Source organism: Aythya fuligula, chromosome 11 (assembly GCF_009819795.1).
Source record: "Aythya fuligula isolate bAytFul2 chromosome 11, bAytFul2.pri, whole genome shotgun sequence".
Classification (NCBI taxonomy): domain Eukaryota; kingdom Metazoa; phylum Chordata; class Aves; order Anseriformes; family Anatidae; genus Aythya; species Aythya fuligula.
Window position 1 is genome coordinate 14,842,267 of NC_045569.1, and position 27,046 is coordinate 14,869,312.

A 27,046-nucleotide genomic window follows, 5' to 3' on the forward strand; every position below is an offset into this window, starting at 1 on the left:
ACCCAAAGTTAAACATCAGGTCAGTAACTCAGCCAAGAAACACACTGTGCACATTTCACTGTGGTCTACTGCCCACCTTTCAGCCATGAGTCAAACCATTTTAAGCCTGTTATGGAATGCTACTCTCTCCCATAAAATAAACAAAATAAATTTTCATAACTACACCTTCATCTCAAATAGCAAAAAATGCTTAAAAAAGCAGCAGAGATTTCATGTGTGTGAAGTGCAAAGAGACATCAGCTGTGATTGTCTAACAAGTAGAAGAGGAGGAGCAAGAAGACAGGAGTGCTTGGTTTCCAGATATGCTCTAAGAAATGCAAGTTATTTTCCACAGCTTACTTGATTCACCAGGATGTCACCTATCCTCTTGATAACAAAGTTCTTTTCACTTTTGTCTGCCAATGACTCCTTCTTCCTTTCCAGAATCCGCTGGAAGAAGTGACTGTGGATATGCAGCAAGTTTTCCAGACAGGGAAAGATCTTGTCCACAATTTGCTGATCATACTGCAGTTCTTTCAACATCCCTGCACTGTATACATCGTTCATAATCTTCAGGGTGCGAACATGATGCATTTCTGTCTGCATTAGCTCTGCATAAGATGAGAACAAGGTCAAAAACAAGGTCACAGCAGAACACTTGGGTGTAAAGTACAAGGAAAAGCTGTCACTAGAAAGCTCTTCCAAGTGAGCTAACTGGACTTCTCTAAGTGGCATCAGAAAATTTAACGTCAGGTAATTCTCTGCCAGCCTCAACATAATTCATTTCTGCCATGCAGGATGGCTCTTGAATCAGGGAGGTGACGACTTGCTATCTAGCTGCTGTGCTGTAACTGAGCCAAATGGGAAGAAGCGATTTCTATTTTTATTTATTTTTGATGGATTCCAGGTAAGCAAAAGGCAGAAAGACGAAGTTTTCACAGAACACACAGTTTCTAAGAATTTCAGGAATTAAATCTTGGCCACAAAGCAATCAAAGTCTATGTTCTTAGTCACTGACTTGACGTTTCCCAAATACATGTGCATAAGTATATTAAGAAACCATCTAAAATGAATGAAAAATGAACATCCATGTATGCCTCACCATAAATGACATCTTGCCGTTTGACAACATCTTTGTTTTGCTGCTGTAGGAACTTGCTGTCCACTACTTGGCTCCAGGACTCTGCCTCCAACAGCTTGGAATCTAGTTCCAGGTCTCCCATCAGCTGTCCTTCATTCATGTCTGCACCTTCACAAAGCAATGTAAATGTCAGAAAGATGTGGGTAACTTACCCCAATTGTTTGATTCCCGTTTGTTTATTTACGTTTAGGCTGTCTCTGTTATATCACAGACATTATACACTTTCTCCTTCACTAATACAGAAATGGTAATATGAAATTATACCACATAAGGACTAGATTATGAAAAGCTCTTTTAAAAGCTATTTGCTAATTCACAGTTTTCATGCAGACCAAATTCTAGCTCTGATAAAAGAGAAGGGATTATTTAACATACAACGTGTAATTTGTCTTCCTTCATTTACATCAATAAATCGAGAGAACTTAGAGTTATGTAAAGGCTGTGCTGTCATGCTTAGAAAGCTAGAACTGATGCAAGTAGATCTGCAAACTACTGCATCCATCCACCTCTTTAAGAAAGACTGCTCAATTATGGAGCAATGGGAAATTTTCTCTGTCTCCACCAGCATGATCTTGTTTAGCCCTTATTAAATTAATATAATTCTGTTTTTTCAGATAAATATTGGCTAAGATGTAAGAATACTGATTATATCCTAGAAAGCCTCATGTATAAAAATAAAGTTAAGAAATTAATTTAAATGATTTCACTTTTAAAACCACAAAACTAAGCAATAGCATTTTTCCCTCCCCACCCTGGGGAGGGAAACAAAAAAAAACCAACATATATATCAGCATGAAAAAGGTAAAGACTGTAAAATATGTGGCTGTATGAACAGGCCAGAGGAGTAAAACACAAGAGGAAATGTTTGTCCTCAAGCTAAATTCCAAGTAACTCAACAGTAACTGAAACCTTCTTAATGTTTTCCCACAGTTCAACATGCTGAAGAAATTACAATGTGGGGCCTTGTTTTAGTTTATCATTCTAATATTCTAACGTTACAGTAAATGCACTGTAATTGTCCATTAAAGAGAAAAACTTGTGCTGAAATGACAACATAGGTTTTCTATTTCTGGAAAGCAGCACCGAGACCTTTCTGCTGCTATAAATACCATGGGGATGCTTTACCTTCATCAACTAGTGATTCCATGGATTCATTCACCCGGCTGATTTTATGTAAAGAGTCTGTTGACTGGGACAGAAATTTCCAAGTGTGTATTAAGCTGTCGTCATTCCCAACTCTGCAGAAGAACAGAACACAAAACATTGTTTATGATTTCAAAAAGTCAGCCACATGGCTTTTCAAGTACACAGAGGAATGCATTTTTAAACACAAGCTGAAAACCAAAGCAAGTCTTGCAAAGTTAGGTACAGAAATGTATTTGTATTAATTATTTCCTAACAGCTACACATCAGGACTCAGAAAGCTGGAACAGACAGTGCAAAAATGTAATACAAAAGGCTATCCAAGAGTCTTTACTACTTGTTGCTCTGAGCAAGATCAGAAAATCCCAGTCCATGCAATAGCTCTGTTTGTACAATTGTTCAATATGCAGGTAGTATGGGAGCCATAAATGTAATTTACTTCTGTTTTTGTAATTAATTATGTATAATGCATTCCTAAATTGCCATGAAGACTGCAGCTCTGTGCATCCACCCTATCATTATACACACAAAAGTTAATGTTATACTTGAGCTGTGAAAATGTGTGCTCACACAGTACCAAGCCCAAGGCAAGAATTTCTTCCTGGATCCCAGAGCATCTCTCTGAAGTGACCTTGGATATAACCAGGCCAAGTCAGATGCCTCTGAGCTCATGCCGCAACTAAACCTAACACAGATAATCTGATTGTGCAGAAGACAGCTGATGGTATCATACATAATACGGGCATTTCTGGTTTTGTGATCCTCTTTTGCACCTTTAACACAGATCACAAATTTATTTTAATGAGATCTGAATTTCTCCACGCTTACAGCATCAGATAATCCCCAAGTACTCACGTGCACAGGCGGAAACCTTACCCTGCAATGTTCTGTATTGAGACACTTTTTGAAAGCGCTGTAGTCTGTTGGGATCTCCTGTTATTGAATATCGAGGTGACGGTGTTTTCGTCAGGAGCAAGTATTGCTGAACGAGGGCGCTCCTTAGGTTGTGAACCTGCAAGGGAAGTGTCAGAGAAAAGTCAGTTCATGCGACTGCATTGTTAGCTGCAACAACGATGACTTAATGAAACCAGGCTTTAAAATTCACTTCCGTTTCTCTCTAGAGTTGTTGTTGGGAGATCAGTGGCTGTTAGATACAGCCCTAACTGCAGGGAAGCCTGAGCTTTCTGCCTCTCCCTAACCACTCTTGTGGTATGTTAAGGCAGGACTTGGTCAAAGCAAAGTCCCTATGCACTCTGGAATTTGCCTCAAATATAAAATGTGACAATTGGTCCATCAAATACTTTTAAACAAAATTCAGACATCATGTATGTTATTAAATGCAGCATGAGTGATCAGAGCTATCTGGAAAACTTTACCCTCTTTAGACACAATATGTTTAAGTTTCAGTTTTGCTGTGTAGAAAGACAGCCAAAGTGAATTCGTTAACTGTTATCTTTTCCTGTGGTATTTTCAAAGTCCAACAGTGTTACTAAGCAGAAAAGCAGAGACTGAGCTCTTAGCAAATTAAGCACTGCTGTGTTTTAGGCAGGAAAGAACATTGATGCCTTTGCTGAACTGACTGCACTGTACCTAAAAGAGCAGAGTGGAATCTGCAAGTCCAGAAACATACACTTTGGAAACCAAATTTAATTTTTTTCAATAAATGATCACATGAAGCAATCTACTGAGCTGTTTTTTCAAATTTCTGTAGGCAAGGAGATCCTACAGTTACATCCATCTTCCTGCTTCCATTTAAGATTGTTTTTTCCACCTGCACATTCCACAGAGAACCACTAATCCTTATCTCACACCATCACTTTGACTAACCTTTCCATCTTAATTTTAGATTTTCCCATCTTCAAATATATTTCTGGTTTCTGGAGCAATACTTCTGAACTTCATGACAAAAACCACAGTGTGTATGCCTGTATCACACAGCGTGGTTCCATATAGTGATCTACAAGCTACCCCTAAACAAGTTTATCTAATCAGGATGCTACTAAACCTATGTGGACTACTTCATTCCTATTCCTTGCCATCCATTGCTTTGGGTAGCTCTGCAGCACAGCATACATCTCAGCACAGCCACAAACATTTTGTCAGCATCGCTCCCATTCAAAATTAAACTTTCTATTTTTACTTCCTCAAAGCATAAGACTATTTGATTAAAAAATGTATTTTTTAAACAAACATCCTCTCAACTTTTAAGCTTAATAGCTTCTGTTAATACAATACTCCTATTTTTTTTCTGCCAGACACGTGAACATAGGCTGTATCTTCTGGGTTTTGCAGAGTGTTCAGCAGTAGGCCATTAGAAAGCTAGAACAGCCAGGCAACTATTCCAAATTTGACATGACTTTACATTTGCTTAAATTTATAAGGCCACTGCAGAAAGCAGATAAACCATCTGTGCAGCTTTAGCACAACTTCTGACATCCCAAACATTGCTCACCATGCAGAGAAAATGCTCTCAAACCCGCTTTTTTAAATGCTTATCTTTCATAATATAAGTATTAGTTGGTTACAACAGTTAAGAACAGCAGATAGAGACCATCAACAAAACAGAGGTAAAGGAAGTTTTCTTACTTTTGTTTCTCATGGTTACTGTGGGTAATGAAGAGGTATCATGTGCCTGCAACATTCCTTTTTGTGGCTGAAAGAAAAAGGAAATTCACTGTAATTTTTCCTCCCTTCTCCCGTTGGGCTGTGCAACATACCAACAATTAAAAATCTTTGTTTTTTTCTTAATCCCTCAGAACAGATTACTTCTCCTCTCCATATAGCAGCGTGACCCTCAGCAGCAACAGTGGTTGCAATCAGAAAATAGCATATGGAGAAATGTGCAGTAAAGAGTAAAAAGAAAGAGAAGGGCTGACTACTGAAGAGAACAACTAAAATCATGCAGGAGATTTTCTTACTTTCTTCATAATTGTATGAATTAGCTTGGAGAACCATACCTCAGAAGAAGCTCCTTACATTTGGAACAAGTCCAAATTCTGTATATTACTCATACAAACAGCATACATATTTAATAAATGTCATTATGCATTATATATACACATGATGCCACATTACAGGATGTAGCATTCAAAAACTAAGAGATACTGCATTTACGAGTGCAGGGCACCCCTGAATTTTGACAGCGATGTGTTGTTTTTTTTTTATTATTTTAATCATATGCTTATAGGCTTTAAACATGCACAAGAAGGGTGGTATTTGCTCTGGGAATATCTAATCTCAAGTTTTGGACACCATCACAGTTTCTCTGTGCATTACTTCTTCCCAGAGCCTGCTGCTCTCTCTGTGGTGTGCTGTCCTTGCTCCTCATTGCAGACCACCCAGAGCACAGGACAGACCATCACACCCAAAGGTCCCTTTGTCCCAGAGGGAATGACGCAGGGCATCTGCACCCTACAAACAGCCTGTGGTGCTGACCTGGAGTATTCAGAGTCCCAGAGCATTATATGTCATTCTGATGCCATCCAAACACAGAACACATTAAGAAAACCAGCCTATAATACATATATTTTTCAGGTCTCCAAGAGGGACAACAACATTAATCTACCAACTGCCTATGTATCAAGAATTATAGGAGAGCTTAGAGAAATTATTCACTATTGCACAGGGCATTTCAACAAGATGAAAGCTTTTGGATGTGCTTTTAGAAGATGTATTCTAAATTGCTTAAACTTTTTTTTTTTTTTTTTTAAATGTAGTAAAGTAGATGATATCTCTTACCTTCATTTTCACTTTTGCACAAGAAGCAAAACTTTCCTTACAGCCTTTGTGAACAATTGCATTGCAGTCTGTCAAAAGTTAAAAACAAACAAACAAACAAACAAAAAAAAAACCATCATTAAACAAAAATTAAAGAAAAAACACATAAACCATGTCAGCTTTTGCAGTTTGTATTCTGAACTGTTATCTAGCACAATTGAAAATTACAAATTTCTACACAATCTGTGTAGATTATGAGTAGCTACAGATACTGGCAGACAGGCTGCTTTCCAGGATAATTAGCCCTTTGTTTCTTACCAAGATTTCCTCATGGAATTAATAGGAAATTCTGTTTAAAAATCATTGCAAGGTAGCGTTGCCAGGTCCTAGCAGATCTTAAAACAAAATAAAAGAGAAAAAAAGGAAAAAGATGGGAGTAATGCCTCTGCAATAAAAGTAAGGGAGAAAGCAGAAGTAGGAGACAGAAGAGAAACCAACTGCAGTGCCAGCATTTTCTCTTCAAATACAAATATTGTTCTTATCAAGGCTAGGACTATGGGATTCAGAAGGCAGCACAAGGACAGGAAAATAATTTTACACAAACCCAGACATATCACAACCGAGATCTACTGAGCAGGAACCGAGTGCTGCTGTACTACAGGATTATCAGAAAAAGGCAAGAGGAGCATCTGCCAGGTGACAGCATCAGTGAGGTAGGGACTTCCTGCTAAGCTAGCCTGAAGTCACTGCTTGGGGCTGAAACCACAACATTCACCAGTGCAATGAGCACCAGGCTTTAATGCCATTTTTTTTGCTGCACTGAGCAAATGTTGCACCTCTTTTTCATGAGAGTCTGCCACCTTTTCGTGAGAGTCTCCAGCATGTTTCTGGGTATCTAAGTTTTCAAAAAAAAACAACAACAAAAAACCCACAAACAAAACCACTGTTTTTCAAAATACATAAATGATAACTGGGTTTCAAGCATTAACTCTTCTGACTGATGAAAGACCACAACTCCAATTCAAATCAGTTTCAGGAATTTAGAGAAAACCTGTTATTTCTATTAATTCACTAAAACACAAAATACAATTCATGAACTGTGTTAAAGTGTAAATTACATTGCAAGTGTACAGTTCAGAATTATTTCTAAAAGAAATATGAAATGAAAGGAAAAAATGTCCCTGCTCAGACTGATAAATTATTCTCACATTCCTAACGTTTCTTAAATTTGGGCCTATTTCATAAAAGCCAGTCATTCTTCTGATATTTTGTGAGAGGAAAGAGTAAGGCCATAGGGCGTTGCTATTCTATCAATGTCCCACAACTTCCTGAGCATAAGAGAGACAGAAAGAAACCTGCATACTCTTGCAAAACCCCACAAGCAGTATCATTTTTCAGATCAAACAAGGAAGAGAGGCAGAACACACTTCTGGTGTCTGACACTGAAATCACATGAAGAGAGGCAGTGAGACAATTCAGAACCCTTAAAATTCAAACTCAAGCCTTGAAAACCTGAATATATGCTATTTACCAATAAAGAATTTTGCAGTTATCATGGCATGCTTTAGATCAAAAATCTATTTTCAGGGACTTTATTCCTCCGACTAATTCAGCCCTTCAGAAAGCAAGAAGTTCCTCTAGCTCCTCCATATCATTAATATTAATAATTTAAAAACAAAAAGCTTCTTTTCTGCATCACTGATCACAAAAAATAATGAAAGAACAGGCTCATTAAAAACATTTTTTTGCTTGCCCATTTCTTTTCAAGTATGCTAAATCTTTCAGCATTGGCTAGCTGTTTTAGGAAGCGGGTGTGCCACTGAAAGGTTCAGACATTGACTTAAAATGAGCCAATCCTTTGAAAAGCTTTCAGAGAAAGTCATCGACAGGTGAGACACAGTGATGGTAGCAGTAAAGCACTGCCACTTCTGTGGAAAAAAAGTAGACTACAATAGCACAGGAACAACAGAATGTCTGCGGCTGTCTATCAGTTATTTTCTAGGCATTAAGTATCCTATTTTAAGATGTGATGTGAGTACAGACCACACTCAGACGTGAGTGCAACAACAGTCTGGGCTCAAATCAGGCTTCCTTTGTAACATTCATTTTCTGGACAATGCAGAAAAAATAAAATCACTTTCCATTTTACCTTGAAAAGAAACAAAGAATATTTCTACTAAAACTTGTGCTACTATAGCTTGTGCTACTACATGACATTGTTGGATTATTTTAACCTGCCAGGACATACAAATTTAAATTGTGATTATTTTCTAAGTAGCTTAAAAGGGTGTTAAGAAAGTAGAGTAGGGAAAGGGAGAGGATGCATTTGAAAGCCTGTAATTGTTGATGCTTTCCATTTCCCATCAGGCTGACACAGAGCATGGCTCATGCAAACAAGTTCAATGAAATCTCTTCTCTTTCAGGAAACTCTGAATTGCCTCTGGGGATTCAGCTATCTGCTCCTGCCCCCCCTCACTTGAGATGTTTCATGCACTGGTCAACCACCAGCATGAAGAGAGGCAGAGCCTCCTGCCCCAGCCTGAGAGCCATTCCTGTACTCGCTTTGCCTTGCCTCTAAGCTAGAGGAGAAAATACATTACTAACAGTGAAGAATAGAGTCCTGAGCTGCACTGAGAACAGGACATTTTATCTATGTGTTCTAAAATTTTGGGTTGCAGCATAAACCAGCCACCATTCTGGTCATGACCACATAAACGCTGCTGACCTTATCGAGTTACAGGCATGCGAAACTGTCGGATGAGAAATGAGAACACAATTACCAACCTCATAGAAACCCCACTTTGTGGTTTCTGTACGGCCTGCATTGTCTTACACGTGCTTCACACGTATGCAGGTAGCTGCCCCTCGGTCTGTGACACAACAGCTTATATAAAGGAAGAAAGGGCTAGCGTTTCCTTTTCATATTACGTTTTTGCTGAGGGCTCACTGAAGTCATATTTCAGATAACTAAAGTATATAAAGCAAAATACCAGAGGTGTGTGGGACATCCACTGGCAATAAAAGCCACGATCCAAGGTGGCTTTCTCTGTCCCATACGAATTTTAATGAAGCACCTCAGCCTCAAACCATACCAGGCAGCTGAAATGACCCAAGTCCTCCATCTGACTGATCCATCTCGACAAGCAGAGGCAGAAACCCCCGCGGGATGCCACGCTGTCCAAGCACGGGCTAGGCAGGAGGCTGCAGGCCAGCTCCATGCACCCATGACTCACTTCAGTTCAGCTCCACAAGGCACCCCATCATGGCATGAATCACCAGCTCCAAAGCCTCCCTCCTGCCCCACGTCACCAGTGTTTAAAAGCGTGAGAACGATATGGCACCGAGTTCACATTTCCCACATCAGATATAACAAAAAACAAAAGGGGGGGGGAGGAGAGAAGACAAGACTTACTTGCACAGTAGTACGAATCCTTATTGAAAGGTTTCATACAGTGGTAACAGGTTGCTTGGGCTACAACGGAGGTTGCAGTGAAGAGATGTCCATTTAACAGCTTCTTATCTTTTTCCTTCTCCTTGGAATCTTTGTCTTTCTCTTTAGTCTTCTCTTTATCTTTCTCCTTTTCCTGCCAAGAGAAAATGAACGAATGCCTCGTCACTTTGCAGAGGTCTATTCTCTAGTTACAAATTCTTCAGTGTTTGCCCTCAGCGCTATGACGATATCGATCGGTGCACACCGTAACAATGGCCATGTGTCTGCATAGCTCTTGATTAAAAGTACCAGCTAAAGGCTCCCATGGAAGAGGATTAATACAGCAGTGACTCGCAGGGCCCTCTGCACGGGTGTCTTGCCAGCGGAGATGAAACCAAGCCTGCTCTGAAGGCAGCTATTTTCTTCCAACTTTGACTTCTGCCATTTGCTTGGTTTAATGACTTAGTTCTTTTTTTTTTTCATCCAGGCTCTAAATGATCTCTTCAGCACTTTCAATGATTTTTTTTAAGCACAAAACACCACATATAATGTGTATCGAACTTGCAACATGATTAATTTTTAAAGCCAATCACAAGTCTTGTGCTTTGCAACTGCATGAGCAATGGAGAAAGCAAGCCCTTCTAAGGCGATGGTATAGCACCACTGCTGGATTATTCCCACCTCCTTTTTCCTTCTGACACCTTCAACAGCTTCATGCCACCCCAAGAGAATACATGAAGCCAGTATACTTTTTGGGGAAATGATCTTTCACAAACCCTCGAAATATGGCATCACAGAGAGACTGAGGAACAACAGCAACATCAGAAAACATCAGCTTGTCCTCCGGAAGCCACAGTTCCACCTCTGAGCTGCTCAGCTGTCTTTGGAAACATGTCAAGCACAGCCAACTTCTCTGATTTTCAGTAGTTTTTCCTATCTTTCTATCCCTACCTGAGACAGAAACTTGCTAGCTACTAAAATTTTTTAAAAAGGTCTCTTGTGGCATTTCATGGATTTCATGGTCTCCCAAACACGGCTTACAGTATAATTTTTAAAGGAAACTCCACAGAAAATCTCCAAATTTGAATTACAGTGACTCCATGTTTTTCTATATACCACCCTACAAAGCACTCATCATGCTATTCATCTCCCAGTCTGTATTTTAACTATTACTGAAGATTTCACAGCATCTGAAAGAGAAGCTTAACCATGAACTGGCAAGGGTTCCTGTGCGCTTATCTTTGACTTCTGTTATTTATACGCCACATGCTCTTTGCTAAATACTGTCACAGGAGGAACCTAAATTTCAGAGAGCTGCAGAGCAGCCTGTGTGAGCAACTGCCATGAAGCAGTTAAAAGAATTATTGAGCTCAGCAGCCACCAGGAGAGAAACTTTCGTGCCTTTGATGACAGGCTCACATAATTAGTAACCCAGCCTGAAGTCTCCCCTCTCCCAGCAGACCCAAGGCAAAATGTCAGCATCAGTCTCTCCCTGCAAAGCCTCACAGACACGAGTTCTCTTTACCGACCCCAAATGCTATTTCATCCTGCAAATAAACAAAAATAAGAGCATTCTGGGATGAAATAATCCTGCCTGCAGCAGAAAACCTGCAAGGAAGTGCTTGCTCTGCAGCACATCTCTGCCTCCTGGAGCCATCACTGTCATCCCGTACAAACCTGCCCAGCCCCACTCCTTTTTTGTCGACCTGGCCACCTTTAACCAGGTCCAGCCCAATTCATGAACTAAAACTCTTGGGGACAGCATTGAACCAACTCCATTGCCAGCACTTGTGAAGCCCCAGGACAGAATATCACCCACTGCTCCAGGCAGATCTTGCAAACACCATGCTGAAAGGAGATTCATCACGCTATGTTTCAGCTGTACCCGATGCTTACTGCAAAGCCCAGCAATTCTGCAGTCTGGAATAATATCGTTTCATCAAAAAAAAATCACTGTAAAAAGCATTTCAGTTAAAGCTAAACTGCCCAGTGAGAAACAGGAAACGCTGCACCACCTTCAAGGAGCAAGCAGTGAGCTTCATGCAGTGGATGCTAGCGACAACACTGAAACAGTGTCTCAGAACGAGATTTTATTTATTTATTTCTTGGCTGTGACAGTTACTGGAACTCATTTTTTAAAAGGACTGTAAAAATAAAAACATTGTCCTGCTCTATCAGAGCTGCCAGAATGATTTAAAGCACCACTTAATGGTGTTATCAGAGGTGGACATTGCAATGCTGCACCGACATGCACCGACAGACAATCCGGGTAAAGAAACTTGGTTTTACAGCCCGAAATAACAGCCTATGTGCTGCAGCAGCCTGCCCTGCTGCAAAATAACCACGAAGCTCTTACCTCCCAGTGCTTAAGTCCTACCAGCTTCACTGTTATTTGGGGAACTTCAGAAAATCGATTCCATTTTATTGACATCCTTCCCCCGGGGCAGGAGAGCTGCTCTTGAGCAGAGCTAGCCCATGGTGGCAGCCCAGAGCCCTGGCGCCGGGGACGGCAGCCGGCGAGGAGTTGAGCAAAAGGGGGAGGAGGGCGGGCGGGACGAGTGCCGCTAACTTCCTCCAAGATGATATTAGCTACTTTACTACTGCTTTCGTCCTGCCCTGCCCTAGCTCCCACTGTTAAAAATAAAATCAAATGAAAGTACGGGCAGGAAAAGATGGGATTAATACCGTCGAAGATATAAATCCATTTAGATCCACGCCTTTAAAAGGCAGAAAGATTGGTTAAACAACCCCCCTGTGATGTTTGGGATATACAAAAAGTAAATTTGAACAAACCTCACTGTTGCTACGTAGTACTTCAGTCCACAAATTGCGGCAGATGATTCCCTGGAGAGAAGGGCTTCATATACCTGCACTCCTCCTGCTCTGTGGGTCAGCAGCGGTCCCCTTCTTCTAGCCCTTTGAACACTCAAAACTCCTATCACGAACTAAAACTGCTGGTGGAACAACACTGCCCAATAACCACGCAAGTTAAGGAGAAGGGACATTACTCATGCTAATTTTTATGTCGTCATTTCCCAGAAACTCTACCAAAATGAATAAAACGAGTATGCTTTTCTAACAGACAGGGATATAGAGTGTTATAGACTTTACAAACGTGAGGCAGCGCATGCTGCTGATTGCAAGATTCACTGACTAATCCCTAAATAACATGAAGTGGATGGGTAAATACAAACAAGCTTATACCAGTATCCTCACTACAGTTAATACTCCAAACATACTCTTTTCCTTTTTTTTTAAACAGAACTTTTCCAAAACTCATTTTCAAGAAGAGCCACTGCCATTAGTATTCTCAAAAGTGCCTTATTTTTACAGTTAATCTTAGAAAACTATGCATTTCTGAAGCCAGGTTTGGAGAAAAGCAAAACCTAGTTGGAAAGAACTTGAAGCCTGCCTGCCTGCCTCTCTCTCTCTCTCCTGACAGCCCAGACAGCAGCAGAAACCAACTCTTCCTGTCCAACTTCCTCTTTCAAGGTTTGCTGTTTTTCTTTTTAACTCTTACAGTTTTTAACCAGCCTCAAAGCTTCTGAGAATTCAGTGTTCCCAAGAATTTTTAGGTTGAATTATTCAAATGTACAGCTGAAGCCCAAAAGTGTGTGTAATGCAACCATTCCACCAGGAGCAGACAAGAAATTGTAATTTGAATGACATTATGTTTTTCTAGCTAACAAAAATAACAGAACTGCTATGTATTACGATTTTTAATGTATGTATGATGGTTGAGATTTTGGAACGATTCTTGTTTTATCAACGGTTTCAAACACAATCATGAAATGGGTGAAATAAATGGACCGCGCCTACTTAAGAAAGGCAGAGCAAGCAAGGATCTGGTGTATTTTCTTACCCGTCCCAACAAAATCTGTTATTTATGTCCAGTTCTTGCCTTAGAGATTGTGCACCCAAACTGCAAGAAGCAGTGAATGAATTTCCAGTCCTGTGCACAGTCTGTGCAATGTGCCCCACAACTTCTCGCTAGTGGTTTGCATAGAGGTTTCTTTGCATAGAAGACTTTGTGCAAACACTTTTTTGGATGTTGTACTTCACAGCAGAGAACAGCATTGTTTTAAAACTCTTCAGCAGTAGCTCAGAACTGCCTGCAGCTGCAGTTTGTGTCTTTTAAGACAGATCCATAAAGAGGAACTGTGCATTAGAATCACTGACCTCATTACAGCTGATAACTCATTGCAAATGTGATGCAATCTTCTAAAAATATCTATCAAAATTAGCATCTTGCCTCTACACTACACAACCCCCCCTATGTTACAGGAACACTCTGGCTGAAAGATCAGATGGGAAATGGCAAAATGGAGTTTGCTTGTGCAGATAGTGTGACACCTCCCCTCTACACACACTTCATCCAATCCTAACTGTGTGACAGGCACCATGCATTGTGCCTTGCTTCCTGTTTGCTATTGAAACTCTCATCAGATGTAGTTAATGTCTCAGGGGCCCTCCAATAGCACTTACCAACACAGTAACTACACATCAGTTAACTGCATAATATACGTTGCATTCTGTGAGGTGAGATGGTGTTATCTTCTGTCTGTCAGACATGGTAAACAGCGCTGAGATTCAAGTAAAAAAATCCAAGCAAGCAAAAAAACAACCAAACAAAACAACCATTCATCTTTAGGAGACAATCTAAGGGAAAAACAGCCTGTTTTAGCAAAGTATTTACCATTAATGTAATTATTTCTATAGCCAGTTCTGTTCCCAGGAAATTCAGCTGCGCTGAGAAAGCACTTAACCTTCAGAAAATTCAACCCTAGGGTTTCAAGGACTTCCTCCAGAAAAGGGAGAAAATATAAATATTGGCCATCTCTCAAGGTCACTGTCTGAGCAACTTCTCCAGCAGTGCACAGGAACTTTGTGGCAAAGGTAGAAATAAAAGGGAAAGACAATACAAGCTTCGGCAGCCAGTCCTTTCTTACAGCTCCTGTCCTCATTTTATTAAACACCTCTCAGGCTCTGCAAAAATTAGACCCATCAGTCACTGCAAAACCATAACTCATGCCAGAGCACAATCTATTCTCTATAATAAATGAAGCACAATTCAGTGGGGAAAAGAGGCAAAAACATTGCACAGGAAACCTCGCCTTGGATGCATTTTAATTTGGGGCTGCTGACATTTCCCATGTTGCTCTTCTCTACGACCACACAGAAAATCCTCCCCTTGCGACAGGAAAAAGAAAGTCAGGCAAAGACATAAATACCACCCTATGGAAACACACTGAAATACAAAATTAATCTCTGATACCCATAGGTATTTCATGGCTGTAAAAATTAAAAAAAAAAAAAAAAAAAAAAAAAGCACTTACTTTGCTTTTCTTGCTGCTGGACATTTTATTCTTGAGGTAGCTGAAGGTACGACTGACTTTTGTTGCACTTTTACCAGAGGGGACACTGCTGCTCTCTTCAGATATGCTAAAATCGAAAAAGAAAAAGGTTGGGTTTTATTTTTAATTTTTCCTCCCAAATAATATATTAAGTGGATAGATGTTTTTTTAAAGGACAAATGCATGTATTATCCTAGAGGGTCATGGATTGCTTTATAGTGTTACACCAGAGATTGCAAAGTAAAGGCAAAAAAGGCAAAATGCCAATCAAGGAAGCCTTTTATCTGTTTTTAAGTAATCTCCATCCTCAAGCCATACCACAGCACCCTCTGCTGCTCCAATGGCCAAATAACGAGTAAGCTGCTTGCAGCATGAGCCTATTTAGAGGGGCAGTCTATCCCATTGGGCACATACAGTCAGTCTCAGCATTTAATCGTCAGCGCCCAGCCTATTTCAGGCTGGGAGCTGACAGAAGGGACAGACATGCATACGTCCTTTAATGAGAGGTACAAAACCATGATTATTAACGTAACACAGACAGACTTGACCAAAATCGGGAACAACTATTTCCAGCATAAAATATAAATCTGGGTAAACTACTATGGTTGAATAACAAATAGCCTGATGTGTTATTATCTATGAAGAAACCACAAAGTCTTGTTGGAGATAAGACCTAAATCAGACAACTTTCATATCGTGTCATCTAAAATATCCATAGGGGACAGATTTGCACAACCCGGACACTTGGGATTTTGCTAGGAATTCTTTTGGTTTTCCAAATTTGAGCAACAGAAGAGATGGGGAACCCCAGAAAACCATACCTCTGCACCAAGGAACCTGCGGGGCCGCCGAACGCCGGAGCACCTGGAAAAGAGTGGAAGGATGGGAGGTGAGATGTTAGGCTGCAGTCTGCCTTAGCTCACTGTTTTAAAAAACATAGCTTGCATATTTGGACAGTTAAAGAGGAAAGGGACATGTTTACCAGAAGTGAGTGCTTAAGAATTGATTTCATGTGCTCAGGATAAAGTCTGTTCCCCTTATCCTTAGGTGATCTCAAATTAGATGCTGAGGTGAAAGATTACCTAGTATTTTTATCATTCTTCATTTATCAAGCAAAGGATGTGCATCTGTTAACTTTGCTAGTAAATGAGGGTATCTGATACAGAACTGCCAATTTAATCACAATATGTAGAAATGCGAATAATTCTGCCACAATACTTTTATTTATACACCACTAGAAAGAACCCATTGTGCAGCACATCCGGGATTCATGTATAAAAGTCTGCTGCTTGATAAAATTATAGTTCATTTTCCCATCAAAATCCTGAAGCGCTTCATAAAGAGTACGGGAAACAAGGGAAGCCTTATTCCATTTTCCACGAAACGTTACCAACTTAGAGCTCAGTCACACAAAACTCTGCTTGAGGAAAGTCTGACTTGCGACATGCAGCCGAAGCCCTGCCAATGACACAATTTCTCTGTATACCACAAGAAACCTGCTTGCCTAACACATTTGGAGCAGATTAGGTAGCTGATATCATTTACCAGAACTGTTGAAGAATACTGAAAAATCGTGACAAAATGATCCAGAGGAGAGAAGGGTCTCTCTGGAGGAACTGGGCCTGTCAGGAAGCCCACAAACCAAAAACAACAAAGCACAAACCAAACAAAAAACCTCTTCACTACAAGGACTGTTCACAGCCACAACTGAACTTCAAGAAGCACAACTTTGTTTCTGCATATGCATTGTACAAAAACTAGTCCTTTGACTTCAAATTCTGTTAACATACCAAAGCTACGGCTGAATGCGAAAACGCCACTTCACAACAGATGTAAAGGTGGTCCTGTATTCAAACGTACATTAGGAAAAACTGTGCATACAGTATTATGCCTTATGATCCTAAACACATTTTCCTAATTGCTCATTGTGTCAGCACAGTCTGAGACAGAAATATCACTTGTTTATTTTAAGAAACTAAAATACTGGCATACCTCATTACCTAATCCCTGCTTGGAGGTCTCTCAATATCTCCCTTGCGAAACCTTTCATCTAATTAATGATCTATCCCTAAAACATCTAAGTAATATTGTAACATATATTGAATGAAGTCTTCACTTTAATTTCCTGATTATATTCCTCTTTTTTTTTTCCTCTTTCTTTCCTTTTTTGTACTTATTTATTACCAAACTGCCTGCTAAGATCACACAAGTAATTTGCAGGCTCCCAGCTTCTGTCCCTGGTTAGCCCTCCTGTGACTCTTTTTCAGCTCTGGTTTCCTTTTACATGGGTCAAGCCTTCTTACTCTTTCCTTTTTTAATAGATTACCCAATTTGAATGGATTTCAGTATTCCACAAACCTTTTGTTTCTTTGCAGTTAACGTAAGAAATACAAAGCACTGAATCAAGAGCTATAATAATTCAATATTCATGCCTGTTTTTCAGCACCTTCAAAAAGCACATTGCACAGGATCTTCAATTATGTGCTATATGTCTTTTACTGCAATAGTTTTTTATCGTAGAAATTGGAGATTCTTGACAGTAGGCAAAATGTATCCAGACAAAAACCACAGTGGAAGACTGTTTATGATTTCATATTTTAGGTTATAATTTAGCATCATACAATCAATATTGTGCTGCAAGCTATAAAGCCCATGAAGATGAGCATAAAAAAGCACAAATTTTCTCACCTTCATGGTGCGCATCTCCTGTCATGGCCAGGTTCAAAACTGAAATGCTAAAACTAACAGCCCACAAAATACGCTAGTTGGCCTTTGAATACAGGACCTCTATGTATGCCTTACACTTCTGTGTTAGCAGCCAAATTTTGGGGTACTTATCTGAACATCTCTTGCATCACCCATCAAAATTATTTCACATTTGCTGGACTTAAAATAATTCATCAAAATCCATTGTGCAGCAACAAGACTAGCATATTGCAAATGAAATAAACCAGTTTGCAACCCCTTCATATAGGCAGCTCTTAAACTTCTGTGGCACAAAAAATCCAAAGGCTTCACAACAATAACCTTGTATTTTCTAAAATGCATACTGGCTTGTCCAGATATCTGAAATCCGTCTTATATACATGATGCTATCAAGCTAACACATTCATCCTCTTACGAGGAATGAACCCTGAAGATGTGAACAAATAAATAAATTGGTCTGGGATTACTACGTGAAAAATGCCCACTGCCAAAGCAGTCTTATGAATAGCTGTGGCTAAACCAGCTTTTATATAAAGTCACCACAGTACCCTCAAATATGAGGGAAATAACACAAGCAAAGAAAGCAACATTCTTGTTGGAAACAATATCTGACTTTACTTCAAATACTCATCAGTAACAGCAGCTCCATTAAAGAGCATTAAGGATAAATACTGACGAACAGAAATGCCTTCACCTATTAGGAATTACTTAACTCTTTGGATGCTTAAAATAAATCTCCCAACAAGTTTAGCTTAGAATACTTTTTGCCGTGGGAGTGTGACATGTCTCACTTTGTGGGGACCACAAACTGTGCCTTTTGTTAAGGCAGAAGAGAAGGACAGAGCAAAAGGGAAGGAGGAGGAACCTTAAATATTGATGCAGGTGGTATGACACCCAGGAAGAGCAGAGGGCTTGTAGCAAGGGACAAACCCACAGTGAAGGCTGGGAGTGGAAAGGAGGAGAATTTAGCTACCTCCAACAGGTATTTGGTGGTGTGAGATTTTGCAGTTCAGGAAGTTACCAAAATCTGTTGCACGGGAAAGGAATTTCCCCCATCCCAGTATGGGTACGAGGGATGGGGGCTGGTTTCCTTGCAAATGGTGTATTTGAACCAACTAACAAGGCTGTTCTGAATGATCTCTACAGGCAGAGAGTTATCTTCCAGTTTATTTCAGCAGTCCAATAAAACACATTTAAGAAAGAGGAAGCACCTTCAGTATTTTTGATATGCCTACTTACAAAAAAAAAAAAAAAAAAAAAAAAAAAAAAGAGAGAAAGAAAAAGAAAAAGAAAAAGAAAAAGAAAAAGAAAAAGAAAAAGAAAAAGAAAAAGAAAAAGAAAAAGAAAAAGAAAAAGAAAAAGAAAAAGAAAAAGAAAAAGAAAAAGAAAAAGAAAAAGAAAAAGAAAAAGAAAAAGAAAAAAAAAGGAGGAGGTTAAATGATTAATTCAAATTCAAGGTTCTGCCTTACTGGGGTTTCTTTTTAACAGGGGAGTTTACAGCAGGAAGAAAAGCTAGCATATAGCACTTGCCTATTTCCTGACAAAATTATTCCAATTTCAACATCAGGACCTAAATATGAACACCTTGATAATTTACGGTGTTTGGCTGCAATGTCTGTTTTTTGCTCAGCAGGGAAACTGTGAAGTTGTAGCTAAGATTTTCAGAATTTACTAGCAGATTTTCTATCTTCCTTTCCTACTCCCACCAAGCAACATACTCACTCTCACATACAGAGGGTAGAGATCTATCCCTCCTGCTAACTCAATGCATTGAAATGATCTTAAGACAAATACTTTAATTTTTATACAAAGGTTATGACAATATTGCCAGAGTGGCAGACAGTAACATTTGCCAAGTGGATACAGACCCAAAACTAACCAGATGAGATTTGACAGCACTGACGTACAAGACGCTTTGGATTATAATCCTTTTATTCTGCCATTAGTTAGCATTCAGTTACAGGACTAAGATACTGCTGTTAGACATCATGCAATGGAGAGGTTAGACTGGTGTTTGCAAGGTGAAAGTTCAAGGTTTGAAGCAGAAAAACAGATTTCCCTTTGTTTCCACCCATAATGGCTGCAATGCACAGAAAATGATTACTTACTATCCAACTCCTCCTCCTCATCACTGGAAGAAGAGCCAATAGAAAAGAGAGTTTTAGACTTAGGAATGAGTGGAGAGATGCTGAAGGAGAAGGAGATCCGTCTCGATGGTCGAGTCCGGCCCTGGGCTGAGAAGTGGGTTAACAGCAGACATTAGAGCATGCTTGAAAATGTATTTAATAACAAAAAGGAGAGGAAGCAGCCAAAGCAAACTAGAACCAAAGCAAAGGAAATGTCTGCAAAGCATCTGGCTTCAGAAAAGGCACAAGAAACAAAGAATTAAGAATGTGCAAATTCCAGAGGATGCAGGTTTGGAGGATGCAGGCCTCAGAGGATGCAGGTCTTACTGCATGCATAACTAAATGTTTTCATTACATTTTGCTGGTATATTTTCATAGGAACTTATAATGAAGATTTACATGAGAACAGTAATTTTCCCAAACAAAGTAGCAGTAACTTAGTGGATCTCTGGACAAAGGGCATCTGCCTCACTGCAATAACTGCCAGGGAATCAAACTAAAACAACTCAAGACATTTATTTAATGGTGCTTTTTGCAGTTAAATAACACACCGAAGCTGCTGCGTATAGCAAGGATACTTTATATGAAATATTGACTTAATCCACCTGTAGAAGTTCTTGCTGCTTCTACCTCTTAAATAAAGACACAACATTTTGGTAATGTGTCCTTCAAAACTTTCGGCTTTAAAATTAAGAGACCAAAATTTCCTTTCTTTTCTTCCCCAACATAAAACAAAAAACAAACAAAAAAAACCCACCATCTTTTCTACTGCCTTCTACTTAAACTCACAGTCCTTGTTTTAAAGAAATTGCCTAAACATGAGAAAAGCCCCTCTGCATCCTGTCCAGGCCTTGCCTAGCAGTCTACCAAGTACAGTGCCAAATTTTGCAATCAGGCTGTGACATCAAAACTCCCATTATCGGGAGGATAATAGAAATAAGTTCAATTTTTATTTATTTTTTAAATCTTATTGCTCTGCCTTCTACTCATGTCAATTTCTGAAGTTATAGTTATCTACCATTGCTACGCACTTTTCCAAGAATTCCTGCTATTTGTTTATGGCCTCATCTGAAAAAATTTGCAAATTAAAAAACAGTTTTACTGCAGTTCCTGTTTAAAAGTAATTTATTTTAAGAGCAGTGCTCACATAGCAGCAAAAATTCTTTACAAGTACAGGTTTCTCTGAAATGAGATGTAGGACCTAACTAGTCCCCAAATTTTTAAGCAATTTGTTATTGCTTAACACCTCTCATGGAGTTCTTGGAGATATCCAAGAACTGGACTTCCCAAACCTCCTCATCATGCAACCCCAGGTGGAAACTTCCGTGCTGTGATCTGACAAAGATCAGGCTGCTGGATACCCATCACCCCAGTGCTCTGGGGACATCGGCTTTCTGGTCATGCAGGTGAATCACCTCAAAGGGGAAGGGCTAAGGTGTCCTTGGGAAAGATGACTGGGACAGGGCTGGGGAAACTCTGCTCCTGGACAGGTCTGATCTAGGGGCAGTACGCATCTTCATTAAGCACCTACATCAAATACCTTTACTTTACTTTACAAATACCTTTATTCAGGCGTTTTCAAGCCATTCCATGTAATGAATAAACTAATTTGCTTGCACAACAGGTAGAAGAAGTTAAAGATTTTATCAGTTTAAGACTTCCAACGGAAAGAAGTAGCAAATATTACTCCCTTTGAACAAACGCATATCCTTTCAGACAATAAGATATTTTTGTATAATAAAAGAAAATGAATTTTAAACAATAAAACAGTAAGAAGTTTCTGAATTGCTGATATCGTACCCCAAAACTGAAATCAAAATATAAAAATATTATCTGAAGAATTTTCATGCAATGCAACCAACACAAAGCTCACTCCTCTGAAAATTTCTTTCAGCCATCAGTCATAAATGCCAATCACCTAGTAAGTTTAGGTAAAAGTATGTGCACAGTTTTTCAATTCATGTACATACTTTTTTTTTTTGTTAAGCAGAGCGACCCTACGTTTGGACCTAGTGAAAGGCATTTAGAGTGAAGAACTCTTAATTGGAAAGACTTCATGCATTTATTTTGTTTAGACTGCTTTTCAAAGCACATCTTCTGGTGTCCAACATCTGAAGAACATGACTAGGCAACACTGCTTTCTTTCTTCTGTAGTCTACTGTCTATTTAGACTAAAAGTCAAGATGAACAATAATACTTTACTGTAAATAGAACAACCTCCTCCAGCACAGCTCAATTCAACTTCCATTTCAGTGGTTTTATTTATAGCAGTTCCTGGCTTTATAACAATGCTCCACACTGGAAATTTGCTATTCCAAAGCTGAAAGCAGTCTTCCGAGCGCTCCAGCCAACAGCTCGTGACCTCCCTCTATAAAATGCTAAAGAATTAACAGTAGTGAATGGCCACAGCAACTCCTGGAACATTTGAGACATCAGATGGGAGTGTGGGTTAGAAACTCAGTCTTGGAAACTGCTTCTGCCTCAATACTTAGAGCAATATATGGGAACAATAACAGAAAGCACTCCATATGTTTACTCGACTGGATTTAATTTTCAAAGCTTTTGTGCAAAACACGTTGCTTTCTTCTCATCCAGACATATTTAAAGGGGTTAGGGATTTTTTTTTTAATTACCTCCCATAAATTTATGAAAGTGAAATGTAGAAACATTGATAATTTAGTTTTCCTAGAATAATAATTTAGTTTTCCTAGAATATATCTCCATGAAATCAAGGATTTCTTGCACAGCTCTGAAGTGTTCTGCTGCAATAAAACGAATGTTAAAGGTAGGTGATACAGGAGAGTTGAGACTCCCAGACCTTCTTGTATAAGGTACCAAGCTGCTTCGCGTGCATTCATGATCACAACTCGATCCAGAAACCCTATTCCTCTTTCAAAGTGACTAAAGAGGAATGATTTACCAAAAAACTTCCAAATTTAGTAAAGCATCAGAGTTGGGAAGAGACTCTGTAACCTAAATTTTCAAGGTGAGTAATCCTTTTGGATGCTCACTTCAACTACCTCAAAATGCAGCAATTTTTAGAAACCATCTTCCTATAAAAATGAGGCCCTTCTGAGGTGTTGCAAACTAACTACTGAAACAGTAACACACACAGAAGCATTAGTCATTTTTAGCTCCAGCACCCAAAACTCACAGCAGAAGACCTCAAAGCAGAAGACTAACCCTGCTATTTCTTCCACAGTCCTTGTGGATGGGATAATCTAACTTGTCTACCACCAGCTCAGGCTTTGATGATGTTTTTAATGTGAGTCATCTTGCCAGAAAAGAGTGGCAAGCTGGTAATTTGTCATATTCCAAGACAGTGGCCCAAATCCTGGAAATGGTGCAGGCACATTTTCTGGATATGCGCCCGAGCAACCCCTGGACTTGCTTTGTGGGTGATCTTCTCTAGATGGCCTTGCTTGAGCAAGGAGTCTGGACCAGATGACCTCCAGAGGTCCCTTCCAACCTCAACCATTCTGTGAAACCTCCACTGTCATAGCTTCCCTGGAGAGCCTGAAGGAAACTCTCAAGCAAGAGGGAGAAAAGCATCAGCCTGCTGGGTGCTCCCAGCCCCCAGGGCGCGTGTTTTCTGGGAGTTAGCCGAGTTATTTACAGTGTTTGGTTAGCAACTGGATGCAATGCCAAGAAATTGGTTGCTTAAAAAAAATAATAAATAATGAAGGCCTTCAACACCAGGAGGAAAGAGGGCGTGCCACGGTATGGAGCAGGGGCCGGTCTTTTCATGGGACAGATCTGCCAGTGTTTTGGTTACTGTTGCTGGGGCCACATCCGTCAGAGCACATGCTTATTAATCATCGAAGAACGATGGCAAAGAATTTAGAAACGTCTCCTACGAGACACAATCTCTGTGAGCTTCTTTCAGCAAGCCTCCCAAATGAACAAAATGCCTTTCCTTGCAGCACCTTTCCTCGTTCAGCTTTGCAGAACCTGCAGTTCCTCCACTCCACTCCATTTGCACCTGATTTCTCCACTCAAATTAACAGCTTGTCACTAATGTCAGCAGCACAGCACCAGGATGCATCTCAGTGACTAAACTGAGGGCATCCAACCACCACGTAAAGCCATCTGCTGACTTAACGGAGAGGTGCTTGGCTAACTAACCACACAAAGAAGGTGGCGGTTTGGTTTTGTGGAGGAAGCAAGGTTGTGCTAATCATACCTACTGGCACCGGCGAGCCCTCAACCAGGCTGCTGCCCTGTGCTCCTAATCGCATGCAACAGCAAAAAGACTTGTATCTCATAACTCAAAGAAAGAAGCACATCAGTAAAGAGGAAAAGCTCTGGAATCATCACTGACTGACAAGATCTGATCTAAAAAGTCAATATTTTCTGGCTGGCAATTAATAAAATGAAAGCATGTGTAACACGGCCCTTCCTAAGCACATCCAGCTGCAGCTTTTGAATGACTTTTTTTCAGCTGAAAGAATCAACTCAATGAAGTTGCAAAATTAAGTGTTTTTTATTGCTTCAATTAGGCTAAACTAATTTGAAAAATTTCCCCTAATCAACTTTTGCTATTTTCTTCAGGAATGAGATTCAGTAAATTACACCCATCTGCCCCAAAAAATTTATCTCAAATAAAAGAAACAGCAACAAACTCCCCCAAGGAGACCAAGGCCTGTATCTACTTTAAAACGAATCCCGAAGTAGGAATAGAAGATCTCAAATGGAATTTACCTCAACATCAAAGGAAGAAATTCTGAAAGGGTGCAAAATTCAAACATACTCTTTTTGTTTTAACAATAAACTCAGTCAATCGTACTTTTCACACCAGTAGTCTAACTAAGAAACAAAGCCAACGGAATTAGAAACATCAGGGATATATTGTGAATAAAAAAATATGGAACTAAGCTGAACAAGTTCTGGTCTTCCACCCACAATTCCATGCTGCAGTGAAAACATGTATTTCACATAATAAAGGTGAGAAAGAGCAAGTACTAGTAAATTCTGCCTTGGGAAGGTAGGTAGATATTGCACATGACAGAATAGATAAGCATAAGGGAAAACTGTGTTACTCACTGTCCAGCGCTGGTTTACTAATTGACATTAGAGACACAGATTTGGTCAGTGGTGATGAAACAGATGAAGTACAGAAATTAAATCCTTGTGGCTGTGAGGTTGGATGCATCTGCAGAACAGAAAATAAGAACATTGGGCAAATATGTCAAGCACAGCATCAGCATCCCAACTGCAGAACAATTCCTGTTTACAAAAATTCACACTTTTGAACAGTGAATATTTAAATGATCCCAGTATAAGGCAATAGGTGAAAAATGCAAGGAAACAAAAAATGCAAGCAGCATCACAGAAGTGAAATGCAACATTTTGTTTTGTCTTTTCAGTGGAAGGCAACTACATTTGGAACAGAGACACTGGCTTCTTGCTTGTCTTGCAAGATATTATAAAGTGGATGTTGGTAACTGTCTGATGGCCACGGAAATTACCACTGTGATTCCAGCTCCTCAGTGGAGCAACATGGTAAAAAATCTAATTTTTAACTGTGCTCCCCAAAAATGCCATTCCTCCATGCAAGAGAAGACATAAGAGCCTTGACATACCAGCTGTCACTGGTCAGATCTTGTAAGACCCATTTACTGCCTTGATGTGTCACTCACTGCAGTGACTCTACGAGGTAAACAGGCTGGCAGGCTAATGATTCTGGCAGGTACCCAGGAAGCCCTACAGCTGAAGCATCAGGCTCAGAAATCCAGGGTATTTAAAGTATTTAAGACCATAATTGCTTCTTTTATAAAAATAAACAGAGACTCTCATAACATCTTTGACCCATCTGTCCTTAATACCTATCACAGACCTCTGCTCCAGAGATCACACTAAATTTGCTTCATGTGCAATTAACATTTTGCTTAACTGTTGCTTATAATAATATGCCTTTTCATTCTAGTTATGTCTATGAAAGAAAAAACAACTTCATTTTCCTCTTAAAATAGGAAAATAAACCTTAAAACTTTGACAGATAAATTACTACTTGGTACTTGCATTTCAGAACAACAAAAGACTACATAAGCATTAAGTGCTGAACTCTTACAACACCTGCTATTGAAAATATCACTATATCTATGCTAAAAAGTTACTAACTTTCCCATGATTATACATACAATCAGTGGAAGAAAACCGGCAAGATTCTTGTTCTCCACTCTAAGAGTTCTCCCATCAACCACGCTGCCCCAAAGAATCAAGTAGAAAATTTGAACAAAGTGAAAATTCTTCTGTGTTAAGAATGAAAACTTGAATAATATTACACATACAGGGTGAAAGCCTTTGCTGTCACTTTGAAAAATGACTTTTAAAAGTGTGATGTAGAATCTCCTAGAGATCTAATAGTAGTTGGACAGCTTTACCTGGCGATCATAGTCTCCGATTTCCCCTTGCTCAAGTTCTTCGGTGAGCAAGACCAGGGACCCACACTGGTTGCTGGCAAGTGGACTCCGTCTGAGGTCTTTGGAGCTCAGAGAAGCTGCCTCCAAGTTTGCAGAGGGCTTCTTGCTTTCACCAGCATCTCCAGCAAGACCTTCTAGGCTGTAACTGAAGAGAAACCATGCAGGTTAGATCCTGACAAACTCAGAATGCAGTCACTAGCTGAAGTGTGCATGGAAACACTGATGCTATTCCTCAGCATGTTACTTCTTAATGACTGAGTGCAGATAGCAGGGGAGGGATTTATATTTATGTTGTATTCAGAAGCATCTTGTGCTTCTAATGAGACACAGCAGTTGCTTGAGAACCCTTCAACTCCTGGGTCAATGGACTTGCCCAGTGCTTTTTCTTTTTTCTTCTTGAGTGGTGCACAGCGGAATAGAAACACTGCTTCCACAAATTTTGGTATTTCTACATATTCTATTTGCCGGCTTTGTATCAGGTTCCCCCTTGGAATAAAGCCACCCAAACTAAACTACCTTGCATAGCACAACAGTGCCTGCGTTGGTCCACCGCCCCTCGCAGCAGCCACAAAATCAGCACTGGGCTGCACGCAATGTTCATGTTTGCAGACATATCATCTGAATCTAGTTAGCACTTGTCACTGCACAAAGCTTTGGCGCCAATAATGTCTTTCTGCCAAAGCTGGTTTCTTTTCTCCCTTCTTATTTTCTTCCTCTGCCTCTCTCTCTCTTTTTAAAATTCAATAAATGTTGTCTCCACGAGCCAATCAATGTTATTTTATCATTTGATGATGAAGCTAGGTCTGTCCAATGGAGCCAGACATAATCACTCAGTGACAATCAAAATATCAAACTTTTGATTGCAGAACATGGGAGTTATAAAAGGTTTGGACAACCTCTGCAGAGACAGAAGCTGCTCATAGATAAGTGACATCTACAGAAAATAAAGTTAATACACCCTCTCTTCACCTACACCAAAGAACTCCTTTTATAAACATGACTGTCTCCATCTGATCTCTCTTAACCCT

At 39.7% G+C, this 27,046-nt stretch overlaps 1 protein-coding gene across 9 annotated transcripts in view; it reads right to left on the bottom strand.

Annotated features, from left to right (window-relative positions):
* The window catches only part of AKAP13 (A-kinase anchoring protein 13), a 213,876-nt gene that overhangs the window by 16,414 nt on the left and 170,416 nt on the right, over window positions 1–27,046 (bottom strand). For 8 of the 9 annotated variants that reach the window (XM_032194918.1, XM_032194915.1, XM_032194916.1 and 5 more), the window contains 12 exons: window positions 25,980–26,163; window positions 24,640–24,748; window positions 19,579–19,704; window positions 15,586–15,628; window positions 14,747–14,852; window positions 9,393–9,564; window positions 6,002–6,069; window positions 4,850–4,916; window positions 3,140–3,275; window positions 2,246–2,358; window positions 1,082–1,228; window positions 340–590 (listed from right to left, as the gene is read on the bottom strand). In XM_032194918.1, the coding sequence (XP_032050809.1) occupies window positions 340–590; window positions 1,082–1,228; window positions 2,246–2,358; window positions 3,140–3,275; window positions 4,850–4,916; window positions 6,002–6,069; window positions 9,393–9,564; window positions 14,747–14,852; window positions 15,586–15,628; window positions 19,579–19,704; window positions 24,640–24,748; window positions 25,980–26,163 (1,522 nt within the window). The remainder of the gene's footprint in view (window positions 1–339; window positions 591–1,081; window positions 1,229–2,245; window positions 2,359–3,139; window positions 3,276–4,849; window positions 4,917–6,001; window positions 6,070–9,392; window positions 9,565–14,746; window positions 14,853–15,585; window positions 15,629–19,578; window positions 19,705–24,639; window positions 24,749–25,979; window positions 26,164–27,046) is intronic. The other variant, XM_032194919.1, reaches the window with a different exon arrangement.